This window comes from Triticum urartu, chromosome 1 (assembly GCF_003073215.2).
Source record: "Triticum urartu cultivar G1812 chromosome 1, Tu2.1, whole genome shotgun sequence".
Taxonomy (NCBI): Eukaryota; Viridiplantae; Streptophyta; class Magnoliopsida; order Poales; family Poaceae; genus Triticum; species Triticum urartu.
In genome coordinates this window covers 37,329,636-37,346,100 of record NC_053022.1, presented here as the reverse complement: position 1 = coordinate 37,346,100, position 16,465 = coordinate 37,329,636, and the positions used below count along the sequence as shown (strand labels likewise).

General features: G+C 45.6%; 1 protein-coding gene and 1 pseudogene across 3 annotated transcripts; both read left to right on the top strand.

The window, feature by feature from the left end:
* Nucleotides 1–1,357: 1,357 nt before the first annotated feature.
* Nucleotides 1,358–5,732, top strand: LOC125549606 (annotated as a pseudogene).
* Nucleotides 5,733–14,620: 8,888 nt separating this feature from the next.
* On the top strand, nt 14,621–15,391 carry LOC125549363 (putative germin-like protein 2-1). Of its 3 annotated transcripts, XM_048712926.1 has the most exons (3): nt 14,621–14,738; nt 14,856–15,083; nt 15,195–15,391. In XM_048712926.1, exons 1-3 carry the CDS (start codon nt 14,621–14,623, stop codon nt 15,389–15,391), a joined length of 543 nt encoding a protein of 180 aa, XP_048568883.1. The 3 variants fall into 3 exon arrangements, with proteins under 3 accessions (XP_048568883.1, XP_048568831.1, XP_048568780.1); XM_048712874.1 differs by having other exon boundaries at nt 14,621–14,732; nt 14,856–15,391; XM_048712823.1 differs by having other exon boundaries at nt 14,856–15,391.
* The last annotated feature ends 1,074 nt before the right edge of the window (nt 15,392–16,465 follow it).

Here is a 16,465-nt window from a genome sequence, read left to right as displayed (position 1 = left end):
CAATCCATCTTCAGAGCTGTACTGCGGCATGAACCTTGCCCGGTCTAGCTGCCGCCGACGCCACCACGACGGCAGACAACGTCGACCTCCTGCGCGTGTCCATCACCACACATCTGACGACAAGGCTCCGCTGCTCCATGCCGCCAAGAGCCGCCGCCATGAATATGTAAAAAGAAACACCGCTCCACCGAAGAAGCCATCCGCTGGTCCCTCGAGCCCGAGTGCATCTCCAAGAATGCCGCCCCCAAGGGGGTAACGACACATGAATGCCGCCGTCATCCGATCAACTGATCTAGGGTTTCCCCCGGAGGTATTGGGTGGGTTTGGGACTTGTACCTCGATGATGCCTTCATGAAGAAAACGATGATAAGGGCATCGTCATCACCAGCTCCGGCCAACGACCGAAGACCAAGTTTTCACTCGGATCCGTCCCAAGAAATCCACCCCGACAACCTGTGCATTGTCTCGACCGCCTTCAAAGCTCCAGATCTAGCCACCTAGATCCGGCGACCAACCGCAACAGCAGTGCCACCGTAGGAGCCCTGGCACACCGGCCACTGCCTGAATGTGCCACCACTGGAGCCTGGGAGGAGGACTCCCACCCCACCTCGCCAAACCGCAAGAGCCGCCGAGATGGTAACCCCGCACGCTCATCACCGTCTCTGATCGGAACCAATCCGTGGCAAAACCAACGAGATCGCCGACGCAGATCCGCCTTGGATATGGACTGTACCACGTCATGCCGCCGCGGGAAGCCCGAGCTTCACCCGCCGCCGCCGTCCAGGACCACTGCCCCAGGATCCTGATCTGGCCAGCCCGGACCTCCCCGGTGCCCTCTTCACGCCGCCGCTGTCGGCTCGCCACCAGGCAACCGCGCCACCGCCCGAGGCCTCCGCCCAGAGCACGCCGTCGCTCCACCATGGATCAAATCGCCGCGGCGCCGTCACGCGCGTGGAGGTCCCGCCCCACCCCCTCCGACGCGATCCAGGGAGGAGAGCCTCCGCCACCGCCGTCAGCCCCCGGGCTTAGCCCGGCGGTGTCCTCCGGCGGTGGCAGAGGGAAGGGAGGGAGGTGGTGGTGACCCGGGCGGCTAGGGTTTGAAGAGCCGCCCGAGTTGCCCGAGACGGGGGCGACGCGGGGGCTGCAATCGCATCAGACTTGGAGTCCTGGGATCTTTCCACATCACAATCCAGCGTGGCAAAGCAAAACTTGTGAAGCAGTTCCAGATCTGCTAAACCGGCTCATAATGTGACTGCTTACCTATAGACGACAAGGAACAAGTGCTGCTTTTTGTTTTGCACTTTGCCACATCTTCTTCTTCCTCTTGCTCACCACCTTGGTTACAATATAGCAAAGAAAGATGAGTAAATTACTTGTCATATCCGTCCTGCTGCTACCTCTTATGAACCATGGAGCCTACTTGGCACGCATGGGATGATAAAGATTTCTTCAAATACTGCCCACCATCCCAGTGCAGCCAACATGGCCCCCTCGTATCCAGCAATACATCATCATCATGTGGATGTGGCGGTAGATCAATCAGATGGTCTGCTCTGGTCAAGACACCATCCTTTTTCACCCATTTCTTGGCCCATACAATGTCAGCACCATAGATTACAGACGTTCTTCAATGAAGATCATCCCGCTTGTAGACCCCTGCCATCATCTCCAGATGCGCATCAGCTCCAGAAGCTTATCACCGCCACAAGTTGATGTTATCAACATTGCGGACCAGATTCTATACCGATCTTTCATTCGGAGTTCATCTGCAACCCTAGTGCACTCTAAGAGAGTTCTCACCTGGTGCAGCCCACTCTCCTGCCTTAGCAACACAACCCACTTCTTTTATTTGGTGGACGGTTATGCAGAAATGTCTATTCTTCCGTTGAACTGCAAGGTCATTTCAGTCTCAGATGGTGTTCGTGGCGGTCTGATGCCCATGTACATGCAGAAACATTCCTCAGTTCTGCTGAGACCAAGGTGTGCTGGCATGATTACAATTGCGGAAATTGTGAGCTCAGTACTGCACGTTCAGCTCAGAACGGAATGAACAATTCTGTATGCCTGACGGTATGATCAATTCTAACCATCTAGAACCATATTTAATTGCATCATTCACTTTAATTGTAATGAAGTTTTGAAGTCTATTAAAATTTTACATTGTAATTTCAGGTGTATGAATCTCCACGAGATTCTCTGTCAAAAAAAATTCTTCTAAAATAGCACCACAAATCATTTTAGTAGCCTTCTTGAGCAATCACATTGACATAAGCACCTGAACTCTAATAAAAAAATCCGAGAAATTGTCAAGAGGAAAGGAATATGTTTTGTTCATCTATTAAAACACTGGCCTTATAAAATTTGTTCATCTATACAACACTCAACTAATCCTTTGGAGATATCAGTCCAACACTTTGGTAGAGATGCACAGACACCACTTCAATACAAACAAAATCCTAAAGCGTAATATTTCTAAATAACAAAAGAAAACAGAAACGAGCATACAGATGATTTTTTGTAAAATATAATAAACCTTGGTGCAATTGAGCCCATGGTCAACATTTAACCCACCTGATAATGCCTAGCAAGCCCCAGTGATCTATCTATGAAGCCTCCCATTAAGGTCAGCGACCCAACCAAGAACCAACCCCTACAGAGCCAGACCGAAAGCAAGAAAACCAGCAAAAGACCATTGACGGCATAATCTTCAACCTGTACACATAGAGCAGTTGGTAAGCTGTGTTTCCTTCCGTAAAGCTTGGCCAATACCACAGTATGTTCATGATATTTTCTTCTAGATATAAAGACACATGGTTCCCCTATATGCTCTACAAAACTGAAATATGGTTGGTCAGTTGTGACAAAGATTTTTCTCTTTCACAAGAAGGCCTAAATAGGAAGGGGTGATTTGGTGCTCGGGCCCAGGTGCACCTGATATCTCAGGCGTTGGTAGATGCATTGGGATCTGGTGAAGTGTTTCAGACGATACAGAGCCAGTTCGCTGGAAACATAGAATAGGGAGGCTATACTGTGTACCACAGTGTGGGTCTTGGGATGGGCGTAGACGGCGCGTGCTTAGTCCGTCACAGCGAACACCTGAGCCCAGCACAGGACCTCGTCCCCCACCGAGGTGAGCCATGGCACAGTAAGGGTGGCCCGAAAGAAATTACAGTAAATGCAGACATGACTGAAACAACATTTAGGGGAGTCGGAGAGCTGGAATTAACTCACATTTTGCACAAATACGACTTGAGCACAAGATTAAATAAGTACCTGTTACTTGCTACCGGCAGGAGTAACACCTATTACTTGCTGCAGGCAGGATTAACACCGATCCTACATTATCTGTCCAAAAACACCGATCCTACATTACAACCGACAAACGCTATACAACTACAACAGTACTCTGCAGATCAGACTATTTGTTTTGCTGATCTTGTTTTAATAAAGTGATCGCATGCATCTCTCCGATGCAGAGGCCGGGGGATGTCCTCCTTTAAAAAAAAAACGCCATACAACTTAAGACACTCCAGCTTTGGTTTGCTGACCCAAAGTACATCATAACAACAAAGAACAACACTAGAACAGTGATCATGAGATTTGCCGCTGAGACCGGCTTAGCGGCTGGGATGGCTGGAGCGGACTGGATCAGCTGCTGATTTGCAACAGGGACAAGCTGGAAGCTTGGTTGCCTTGCTGGGCGCCGGATCGCGCCTGCAGACGGTCGATGCGGGCTGGAGTGAGCCTACGGAAGTACGCATCCTGGTACTTGAAGAAACGGCATTCAGAAGACTGGCAAATAGAAGGAAGATAAAAAGGAAAAAAGATACGCAAATCAGAAACAAATTGGTGGGGAGAAGGAACAACACTAGAAAATAAACGGGGGAACGGGGATGTGCTCACATTATAGTGGACGCACTTGTAGAATATGTACCCAGGCTGGTCCCTTTTGCGGGCGATGTTGGTGGCAAGCTCATGACCATAAAAAGGAGCATGGCATGAGAGGAAGGAGAAGATCTATGGGCACGGGGAAGGGAGGAGGACGGTGAAGAGGTGAAGCTGGGCAGATCTTGGTCGGCCGTGTGGAGGAATGGCGGTCAGGTGGGGTGTGTGCCGAGAGGATAAGTACGGGCAGCCAGATGGTGCATGGCCCATCATTTATTTGTGCAACTACAGATCGCTATACGACTTAAAATACAGCTTGACGCACAGATCCACACGCAACTGAACGGTCATGATATCAGGATCAGCTGAGCCAGAGCTCAGAATCGAATATTCGTAAATATTACTGCTTATTTGTTTCTCAAACATCAAAAGCTCTATTGTATCCCTGCTAGGGAATGTATGGCAGCAACAACAGATAACACTGAAAGCAATTTGACAGTTCGACAAACAATAATCAATAAGTATAATTCATTTATGTTTACTGAACCATCATCAGAGTTTTAAGTCTCTTTTTTGGTATTTGCAGGTTCCCGTATCAAAATCATCCCAGGTACTACTCTGACTGCAGTCATTTTAATTACAAAAATTATATTATGCAAATCCCTACTGTTGGCTACTCTGAACCTTGATGTCCTCTTATCCGATTATCCACAAGTAATGGCTTTTAATTCCTGATGATCAATATGCTGATGACCCATTATCTATTTATTCAGCTACATCATCAGTGGCCGTGTTTGTTGCTCTTTTGTTCACCATGGCCACTGTGCTTTATCTTTCACTCAAGACAAGATATAATGCGGAGATACATTTGAAAGTCAAAATGTTTCTCAAGACATATGGAACATCGAAACCCACAAGGTACACTTTATCTGAAGTTAAGAAGATGGCAAAACGGTTTAAGGAAAAAGTAGGGCAGGGAGGATTTGGAAGTGAATACAAAGGCGAGCTACCAAATGGAGTGCCTGTGGCAGTCAAGATGCTAGAGAACTCTACAGGAGAGGGAGAAGTATTCATCAATGAAGTTGCAACCATCGGACTAATCCACCATGCTAATATTGTCCGTCTCCTTGGATTTTGTTCCGAAGGAATGCAACGGGCTCTTATTTATGAATGCATGGCCTAATGAGTCACTGGAGAAATACATATTCTCTGACGACTCTAATATTTTTTCAGCATCTTCTAGTACCAGGCAAGCTGCTAGATATTGCTTTAGGAATCGCCAGAGGAATGGAGTACTTGCATCAAGGGTGCAACCAACGCATCCTCCACTTTGACATCAAGCCTCACAATATATTGTTGGACCACAACTTCAATCCAAAGATCTCAGACTTTGGCCTTGCCAAGTTGTGTGCAAGGGACCAAAGCATTGTGACCTTAACTGCAGCAAGAGGCACAATGGGCTACATTGCACGAGAGCTATACTCTCGGAACTTTGGGGGAGTATTGTACAAGTCAGACGTGAACAGTTTTGGCATGCTGGTGCTAGAAATGGTGAGCCGAAAGAGGAATGCAGATACGAGTATTGAGAGCCAGGACGATGTTTACCTCCCAGAGTGGATCTACCAAAAAGTAATCAATGGGGAGGAGTTGGTGCTTAGTGCAGAAACGACTGGAGAAGATAAAGAAAAGGTGATGCAGATGGGATGGTGGCACTGTGGTGTATCCAGTGGAACCCGAGAAACCGGCCATCGATGACTAAGGTCATTAACATGTTGACAGGGAGGCTGCAGAATCTGCAGATGCCCCCGAAGCCTTCCGTCTCATCTGAGAATGAACTTGTGCCATAAATTAAAGCATGTCGCGTGGACTACCATGACCTATAAACATTGTAGGTTGTACTTTGTCTACGCGTGCGCTGCAATAGCAACCACTGTGTCTTGATCCATTACGTCTGAAGATGTATGAATAATCACAGGACACTATCCTGTAATAAGATGGCTGCATGCATCATTATGATGCAGAGGCTGGGGGTAAACCTTCATTTCCAAAAAAAACTACCCTGTAATAGTGCTACTAGTTGCTTGCAAGATACTACTACAATCTACTCCCTCCGTTCCTAAATATTTGTCTTTCTAGAGATTTCAACAAGTGACTACATACAGAGCAAAATGAGTGAATCTACACACTAAAATATGTCTATATACATCCGTATGTAGTAGCCATTTGAAATCTATAAAAAGACAAATATTTAGGAACGGAGGGAGTACTTCCATATTTATGTCCAAAAACTTGCAATAGAGGGGTGTGCAATACAATAATCTGTTGATTACCTTACTCAGCTGTTATGTCGATTAATCCCCACTCCCATAGTCAGACCTCACTGAATCTCCTCTTCCCAGTTACGTAGTACCGATATCTACCAGAGGGCATCTGGTTGAGGGAGCTTTCCTTTCCGCACAAAGTGAACGTGATCCATCCATGTGCTCATCTGCAACTCGGATAAAATGACATCAATGGGTCAAACATCCACATCAATTCGAGTTTCACTTATTATTTACTTAAGTTTAACAAACTAAACCAGAAACTGTGGGAGGAATCGAAAATCTAGGCAGTTGTGCGGTGCAGTAGTACCTCTTGATCTTAGACCGTGAGAGGAATCGAATCGCGGCTCCTGCTGCTTGCTGCCGTTGGGGTGGACGGGGCGGCGGACTGCTGCTGCCTGACCGCCGATTCAGTTACCGATGTGGAGGGCGACGGCCGGGGGTTAGCTCCCTGACAGCTGCTGTTGCTGGGTTGGGGAAACCGGCACATGCTTGCCGTTGGGAGCGGACGGGATGGCGGCCCGCGTCATCGTCGGCGGCAATGGGCGGAGAACCGTGGAGGTGGCTGTGACGGACATTTTTTTTAGGAATGGCTGAGACGGATGAGAATGAGTTAATTACACGATAGTACCACATTTGAGGCGGTGGTGACGAATTGATACCACTTTTGAAAATTTTTACGTGTCAGTACCACGTTTGAGTCGAACCGTTGCGAATCGGGCTAAACCTCGTATTTCTACATATTGACGCTGGAACTGACCGCCCGGGCCCGCGCGTCAGCTGCCATGCTGGCGAATCGGTACTCGCCCGCTCGCTCGATAGGTGCGGTCCGGCTCGAACTGGACCGGCCCGTGCTCTATCTCTCTCTCCTTTCCTCTCTTCCTCTTTTCGTCGACGAACACCGCACGTCTGTACAGCGATGGCGGCGGCAGCGGCGGTGGCGGCAACGGCGATGGCGGCGGCGCAAACAATCCCCTCTTCGGCAGCCGCGCGGCAGGAGGAATCGACGGGAGATCTCCAATCGAGGGCGGCGACGGCTACTCGAGCTCAGACTTGTATTCCAGCGACGACGACGAGTTCATGGAGCCCGCACTGTCCATGGAGCAGCGGGTACGGCTGGCACAACAATGGGTGGCGAACCCTAGCTGTAGCCACGAGCTGACCCACGGCTTCGGCGGCGTCCTGTAAGTTTTCTCTCTTTTTTTCTTCTTATTTAATTTGCAATTAGGGTTGTAGTGTACTGATTAGGCAAATTGCATGTGAATTGTAGTTTATATGAAGACATATGGAATGTTAGGATCCATTTTGACAATAATGATCTGTTAGAGAGGAAGTTAAGCTGTTCAGATGTGACATATCTGAATATGGTTGCTTTGATGGAAACACAAGGCTTTAGTATTGATAATTCACTGCTGTTTTACATGGAGACCCCAGGAGAGTAGGGTTTGGAATTGGTTGATAGTAATGTTAAACTACAGTTGATCAAGAGGCAGAATGAGGAGAGTTTGGTGCTTAATTTGTTATTTAGGGCTTGTCCACCAGCTGTTAGTGTAGCACAGAAGGGTTTTGCAGAGAAGCAAAATTTAGATCCTATTGTTTATTCTGAGCCTGTGGTTTATGATCTGGCTGATCCTCCTGTTTATGCTGTTGATCAGCAAGGTGTTGCTTATGAACGTCAGAGTAGCTGCTCTATTGCACCTGTAGGCCCTGCTGTTTTAACACAAGAGAGCAGGAGTGTTGTAAATCCAAAGTTAAAAGAAGTTGTGGAAGAAGAACAAGATGGCTATGATGCCAGTTATGCATCTTCATCTGAAGGGCAATATGACAGTGACACTAACCCTTATTATATGGGGGATTTAAGGCCTAACTATAATGGGGAAATGAATGATGCTGAAGACATGGAGATGGAAGAGGGAAATAGACAGACAGAACCAGAAGAGGAAGAGGAAGAAGTACAAGAACAACATGAGGAAGAATCAGAGGAAGAAGAATCAGAAGAAGAAACAGAGGAGGAAGAACCAGTGCATTATGAGGGTGACACAGAGGTAGAGGAATTATTTGAGTTGGGGGATGATGAGCCTATTGTTCAAGAAGAGGAAGAAAAAATATCTGTGCCAGCAAAGAAGAAGCAGAAGATGCAAGTAAGGAGGGGACCAACAACAAGGTCACATTCCAGTGTTTTAGAAGAAGTGCAACCTGATTGGAAACCATCATCAGATGAAGAAGATAATAGTTTACTTAAGGACAGTGAAGATGATGGGTTTCAGCCACTAGCATTTGTGCTACCTGAAAAAAGGAAGAGCAGGGCAAAGAAGAGGCCACCTAGAGTATGGTACAATGAGGATTTGGAGCAACCACACCAACAACTACAACTGCAAATGTGTTTCAGAGATCAACATCAATTCAGAGATGCATTGTTGAGTCTGCACATCACTCAGTGCAGAGACTTCAAGTATCACAGGAACTCAGATCAGAGGATCATTGTGCATTGCAAGAATTCACAATGCAAGTTCTGCATTGTGGCAGCTGTTATAAAAGGGGAAAACACTTTTGCAATTAAGAAGATGAGATTACAACACACTTGCCCTAGTTCTACTGAAACAAGCAGGGTAAGTGCCAAGTGGCTTGCAAAGCAATATGAGCCACTATTCAGATCTGATTTCAGTACTAGCATACATACACTTATTGATGCCTGCATGGAAAAGTATGGTGTGGATGTGCCCAAGGCAATGGCATATAGGGCAAAAAACCTAGCTGTTGAGGCTGTGTTGGAGATCATAGGAAGCAATACCCAAGGCTGAGAGACTATGCTCAGACTGTCATGGATACAAACCCTGGGAGTAGGGTTGTAGTCACCACTGTAACTCCAGCACCCACTCAAAAAATCCCACATCCAGGACCCAGATTCCATGCAATGTTTTACTGCATCAATGGAGCAAGGGAGGGATTTCTACAGGGGTGTAGACCATTCATTGGTTAGTTCATTTTAGCTTGTGCACTACTTTGATTTTTTTAGTTTCAATAGCTTGCACATATAAATGCATTTAACATGTTATGTTTACATCCTGTTTTAGGTGTTGATCGATGTTTTATCAAGCTGACCACTGGTGCACAAATCCTTGCTGCCACTGGTAGAGATGGCAATAACAACATATACCCACTGGCATTTGGCATTGTTGGACAAGAGGACAAAGCAAACTGGTGCTGGTTTCTACACCAACTGAAGATTTGTCTTGGAGGAGAAGTTGGACAGTATGGTCCATATACTATAATGTCAGACAGACAGAAGGTATGTCTATCCACCTTGCATTGCCTGCTAAATATGTGTTGACATGTGTATTACACAGTAGCTTAGCTGTTTAAATTGTGTGCACCAGGGGCTACTGTATGCAGTGAGTAAAGTTTTTCCTAACAGTAATCAAAGATTCTGCTTAAGACACATATATGCAAACTTCCAAAATGCTGGCTTTAGGGGGGAAGACCTTAAGAAGTGCATGGATAAACCTAACCATTAGGGTTTACGGTGACTCGGGGTCGACGGAGCCACCTAAACCTAACCATTAGGGTTTATGGTGACTCGGGGTCGACGAAGCCACCTAAACATAGGCTTCCATGCATGATATAACATAACCATCTAATAATCCAGTGCTAACATAACCATCAAATAGTCTTCCAATGCTAACATAATCATCAAAACCTAGTGCATGAGAAATCATAATCTGAAGTCTAGCAAACATAACACAGAATATCTGATCCAGCAATCATAACACACAATACTTACTACACAGTTCAACATATTATAAAGTACACAACCATTGTTCACAATACATAGTGGAGTTTAGATGCATAGTTCATCATTTTCTCACAAAAGGATGAAAAGCATATCTACTACATACATACACAGCCATAGTTCATCTTAGAGAAGTTCACATTTAGTAGAGCCATACACTACACAACCATCATGCCCAAAAGGTCAGCATTGCCCACTACTCTCATATTCATTTTCTTCACTTCTCTAAGATGGCCTGGATCCCCTTGATCTTCTCCTTCAGCTTCTCCTCTGCCTTAATCAGCTCAGCAATCTGAAGCTCTAGCTGCCCCTTCTCTTCACCATGCTTTTCCTTTCCCTTGAGCAAATCAGTAACCTGAAACTTCAACTCTAGCTTATCTTGGGTGAGCTTCTCCTCAGACTTTGTGAGCTCTGCATTCTTCAACTCCAAGTTCATCTTAGCTTCAGTAAGCAATTGCTTATCAGTAATATGCTTCAACTTTAGGTTCTGGATGACTGTAGCTTGAGCTCTTGTCAGGTTCAGTAGCACATCATAATTCTGCTTAAACTTCTCAAACTCTGCATCTTTCTTTGCCATCTGTGCATTCATATCAGCCACCAGTTCACTTCTGCATTCATGCTGATATGTAATGGCAGACTGCAGATGTCTGAAATCCACCACCCTATCCTCCTGGAAGCTCATAAGCTGATGCACATCTTGGACTAGCTTGTCATAGTTGGCCTCCAGGTTGTTCTTCTCTTCTGTCAGATGGTGGATAGTGAAAAAACTTTCAAGATTATCATTCACCCTAGCACTCTTGCTATCATCAACCATTGCCCACAGCTTCAACAATGCATTTTGCATTGTTGGGGGCCACTGGTGATCAACCCATTCAACAAACCCACAATTCTGCCCTTCCTGCAAAAAGATAAAAAAGATAAAAAATAAACAAGTTAGTGCATAACTAGTGCAAAGCAATAACACTGTTTTGTCCTTTCTACATTGGTAATAATAACAACACTAAGCTACACTGGTAATTGAGATGTACCTACCCACTAAATAACAACATGACAAATTACAACACTAGTCAGCTACAGATTTAAACTAGTTTTTGCTAATCACCTACAAAAGCAATCTCAAACTGCAAACTTGGTGAACTGCCAAAGCATTTGCAGTACATACTATCCATTCAACTGAATATTTGTAGCATTTACATACATAACAGCAGGTGCATCCCAACATAAAACTAACAGTTCAATCAATATATAGTTACAAACAGGAGCAAAAGTAACAGCAACATAATTAACAGTACCACTGTCATTCAACTACATAAAAATGCCACAATAACAACTTAAAACCTGTAGAAGTCTCAAACTGAATATTTCACATGTGGGCAAAAACAATCCCACTGCAAAATAACAGTACCACTGTCATTAAACTACACAAGCTACTGCTGTTGCAAAAGTGAATAATCAGCCCTAACAAAATGACAGTAAAGATTCCACTGCCAAGTTAAATATGCCCTAATAATCAGCCCTTTTACTAATGTGAACATACTATATAGCAGATCAGTTATCCTTGTGACATGTAAGTCTCCCTTTATCACCTTTTCTTGTAAACTCATGTAAAAGTGATAAGGTTATGCATGTTAGCTTGGAACATGAGGGATGTGCGCATGAGGAATAATATGACATATAATATCCCACTATCAGCCTACAGTTCATACCGGCTCTGCACATGCTAAGAACCTTCTCCCTGTGTCTGTTCCTTCAAATGCGACAAGCCTCTCAGATGCCTTCCCGTGCTTCTCACATACCGACATCGTTTCCAGCTCAAGCCCGTGGTAATCTGGATCTTCAACGCTGAAAGGGACTTGCCGAAGATCGTACAAACAAAATGCCCAAATCAAAACCCAGCGAAATCAATCAAATCAAAAAACCCCAAATCTGTAACCCTAACCCTAAACCTAGCTCAAGGAAAATCACCTGGCTCAGCCCGTCCATGGATGAGGTCGAGTGCATGTACGGCAGGCTGGAAGTGTCGTCACTGCTTTCGTCTTTGAAAACCATGGCGGGCGGCGGCGGTCCGGTCCGGCAACGCTGCGGGCGCCGACGAGGGCGGCGAGAGAGGAGCGAGCAGAGAGGCATGAGCGAGGAGGAAGAGAGACAGAGCATGGGCCGGTCCGGTTCGAGCCGGACCGCACCTATCGAGCGAGCGGGCGGGTACCGATTCGCCAGCGTGGCAGCTGACGCGCGGGCCCGGGCGGTCAGTTCCAGCGTCAATACGTAGAAATATGAGGTTTAGCCCGATTCACAACGGTTCGACTCAAACGTGGTACCGACACGTAATTTTTTTCAAAAGTGGTATCAATTCGTCACCACCGCCCCAAATGTGGTACTATCGTGTAATTAACTCGATGAGAATGGGTAGGATCCGTGTGCGCGGCCCACCGTGGCTACTTTCGCCATGCGTGGAAAGGCTACTTCTAACAAGGCCTGCTAGCCAGAGCTTGTCATGTTTCCCGGCCCACAACCAAAGCTTTCCGTTCTAGCTCCAAATCTTCTCATCTTTTTGGACGTACGACTTAAGGCGCTTTCAAAAACCATTTTTAGTAATATTCGTGTGGGTGAAAGAGTGGCAATATCGTCGTTCCAGTCCAATTACAGCCTCTTTACCGAAGTGTTTGAAGTATTTCTTCGAGCAAAGATTGATACCACGAAGAAAGTGCTTTCAAGATATTTCATTGTAATTCTTAATCATAATAGTTACTTTGTATTTTCTTAGATCTTAGGTCTAAATCAATGTACCTATAATTGTTATAAGTATGAATAAAATTACAAATGTTTTAAAAAAAAGAACTCAAACTTTGTTCACTTCCCTTAAAATGTTTTTTTAGCTCGTTGTGTCAATCGCTGAAAAAAAAGAAAAAAGCTCGTTGTGTCAAATAGTCAAGGAAACACACATCTTCACCCTACCCCGGCATCCCTGTCTGCCCTCATCGCTGCCGCCATTATCCACCTCCATGATCCATTGACCGGCACCGGTCGAATTGTCGTCTCCCTCTACCCATGGCTGACGTTGATGTCGCCATGTCCTCACCGCAGTCGACACCACATGACTTAGATGGGTCGCGGCCACTGCAGCCCATTCACATAGGCATGCTTTTCTTTTTTATATTTCTTGTAATTGTGTTATAAATATAAATTATAATCTAATCTATAATAAAAGGAGTAAAAATATTTGTTTTCTATAAAATATTTAAACATAAATAATTTTAAATTTAGAAAAATCATATTTTAAATAAAACTTAATGCAATTCAAACAATGTGCATGTATGGACGTGGGGATCCCGTTCCTTGTCTCCTGGTGTGTAGATAGGGTTAACCTTCTCCCTTCCCGCAAAAAAAGAAGGAAAGCTTCTCCCTGGTGGTGTTGATTGGAAGGGTTCGATGCTGCTTACGGTAAATAAGCCGCCACTTTGGTGACGCCGAAGTGAGAGCGGTGTGGTTCCCCCACCAGGCTGCGGATCTGACGGTTTGTGTTCTCCTAGGTGTGGTCGGTATTGTGGCTGCGATCCAGTTTTGCGGCCGTTGCTCGGGCGCCTGTTGTTCGCTGGTGGCAGCGGCGGGATTGGATGGCATTGAGCATCTGGGTTTTGTTCTCCGTGGATCCATGGATTCCATGAGTTCTTTCCCTCTATGGCAAAAGGTTAGGGGGGGGGGGGGGGGGGGGAGGTGTCCCCAAAATTGATAGCTTAGGGGGCTAAAGCATATTTATGCCGGTACAAGACCAATGTTTGGCACGTAAGAGCCTTGTCTAACGGCATCGCCAGTCCATGTCCAACGGTCACCAGTGCCCATGGAACATGAGTGTTCGTCCGTGCTTCGAATCAATAATGGGCCGTGGCCGCCCTTGTGTGGCATTTCTTTTAGGCCAACGATGTTTGAATAAGTGAATACAGGAGTGAACAGTATGATACATGCCAAGCCTCGCCCAGAGTTGTCGAGTTGTCGATCATGATGCACAACGGATGATGGAGATAACGGGTTACCTGTAGCCCGAGCACCAAACTACATTTTCGCATCATTCTACTGTATCTTTAGTTGAAGAAAGAAAGAAAGCAAGCAAGAACGAAAATTGGGAGATGCTGTTAAGAAAACGTTTTCTCCTAGAGCGGTGCTACACTTCTTACATGTGTGTTTAGCAGGGTTTTTTTTGGAGATGGTGTTTAGCAGTTAAAAAAGTGGAGTCCTTTAATGTGTTTAAAGCCTTTAGGTTGATGCATGACTGCATCGCAAGTTCCATCTGGTGAGACAAGAGAGCTTGTACAAGGACAAACGTGATTTGTTCAAACCATGCATTATTTACAAATTAAAAGACAGGGTGGGATCGATTAGTTTGGCCGTCATAGGCAGGCCGGCCCGGAACACGCTTTAGACTTGGCTAGTGAAGACTATTTCCTTCATATCCACAATTCCATATGCATGCGCTCCAACAGAACAAACACAAAAGCTCTTCCTCCCGTTCCCTATATATACCGGTCTCCTTCAACCTTTCGAAGCATCACAAGAACCTATTTGCATAACTCACTGTCTACTCGACCAAACACGCTTAATCTAGTAAGCATTAGCGTTGGGCATCCAAATGGCCTCAAAGTTCTTCCTCCTTGCCCTTCTGGCCATGTCGGCTTCTCGTGCTATTGCCTCCGACCCAGGCCAGCTCCAGGATTTCTGCGTCGCTGACAGAACATCACAAGGTATGTGTATATATATAAGTATATAGCCACATACGCATACATGTGGTGAAATGTTTGTGTTACTTACTTGTGCCAATATATAGCTGTTAATTAATTGTTCAAAATCTGTACGCGTATGTGCAGTTTTTGTCAATGGATTTGCATGCAAAGACCCAAAGACCGCTGTGGCAGAAGATTTCTTCTTCTCTGGCCTTCACATGGCTGGGAACACGAGCAACAAGCAAGGATCTGCTGTGACCGCAGTTAATGTGGCGCAGATTGCTGGGTTGAACACTTTGGGCATCTCCCTGGTTCGCGTCGATTATGCACCCAATGGTCAAAACGCACCCCACATCCATCCCCGGGCAACCGAGATCCTCACCGTGCTGGAAGGCTCGCTCTATGTTGGTTTCGTGACCTCAAACCCCGAGAACAAGTTGTTTGCAAAATTTCTGAACAAAGGGGACGTGTTTGTGTTTCCGCAAGGGTTGATTCACTTCCAGTTCAACTTGGGAACAAACAAAGCCATAGCCATTGCCGCGCTGAGCAGCAAGAACCCTGGGGTGATCACCATAGCCAATGCGGTGTTCGGATCCAAGCCATCCATCTCAGATGATATCCTTGCCAAAGCCTTCCAGGTGGACAAGAACATAGTAGACAATATCCAAGCTCAATTCTAGATTGAAGAACATATTGTGATCTATTTATTTGGTTCATTTATTCTTTGACTAAATATTATTTTTGTGTGTTTGTTTAGAATGCAAAATTATTGTATGGTTATGTTAATTGAGTTTTATGGAAGAAGAGGTATAGTATTCTCATTTGTTGTGAATATTATTTTCTTCGTCAGCTTTATGAAAAAACTGAACTGCCAAATGAGTCGGGGGATGACCCAGTCACAAACCAGCAAGTGGCATTGTAATTGTATGTTTTGTAGTTTTGTTCAAGTCAAATATAAACACAGAAACAAAGGTTGGCACCAGACTCACGTATTTTCGAGGACCAAAGATAGCCCCCGCCAACTAAAAACTTCTCTCACCCCTCCATCCTCATTACCAATGGAGAGGTGGTGGAGGCCTCGACGGTCGAAATAATGACCATTTGGCTCTTGTTCTACAACGTTGGGGCTTTTTCGGGCGGCTTCGTGGGTCTAGGCAGGTGTTCCTTCCAAATCTATCGGTCTAGTGAGGTTCTTCTGGTTTGTATTTGTCGACATGGCTAGGTTGATGTCGGTGAGTTATAAATTATGGTTGTCCCCTCAACCACACACATGCGATATTTGGCGCTGGCTTATGTGAGTGGTGTTGGCCCCACTGTTTGGAAAGATTGGGTTATTGTCCCGTGGATGTGGCTTCCACAAGCCCAAGTCCCTTTCATTCATGGTGGGTTTCCCTTGGAGAAATACAATGAGGTGGTGTCCTCAATAGATTTGATGTGGAAACAATGTCCATCTTGTTCTTATTAGTCCAGATTTTGCCGCTCGCTCTCCCCCAACGATGCAACATGTGGAGGCATGATCTTATCATCCTCAAATAGATTCGAAACAGAGAAGGCACGATCCAACAAACTAATATCATGATATTTAGTAGATCGGAATGCTCTAGACTTTCCCATCCCCTCCTCTGGATCTCTCTCTCTCTCTCTCTCCCCCCCCCCCCCCCCCCCCCAAGAATATATACCGAGATATGAAGAAAAAAACATTGTATATAAAATGTATTACGTGTAAAGCAACAAAAATTAGCGGGTGGGTGGGA

Bases quoted from the DNA above. Each gene is read 5' to 3' on its own strand.
- LOC125549363 (XM_048712823.1), top strand. From the start codon at position 14,621: ATGGCCTCAAAGTTCTTCCTCCTTGCCCTTCTGGCCATGTCGGCTTCT. The intron at 14,739-14,855 runs GTATATATATAA...GCGTATGTGCAG, and splicing joins CAGAACATCACAAGGTATGT to TTTTTGTCAATGGATTTGCA.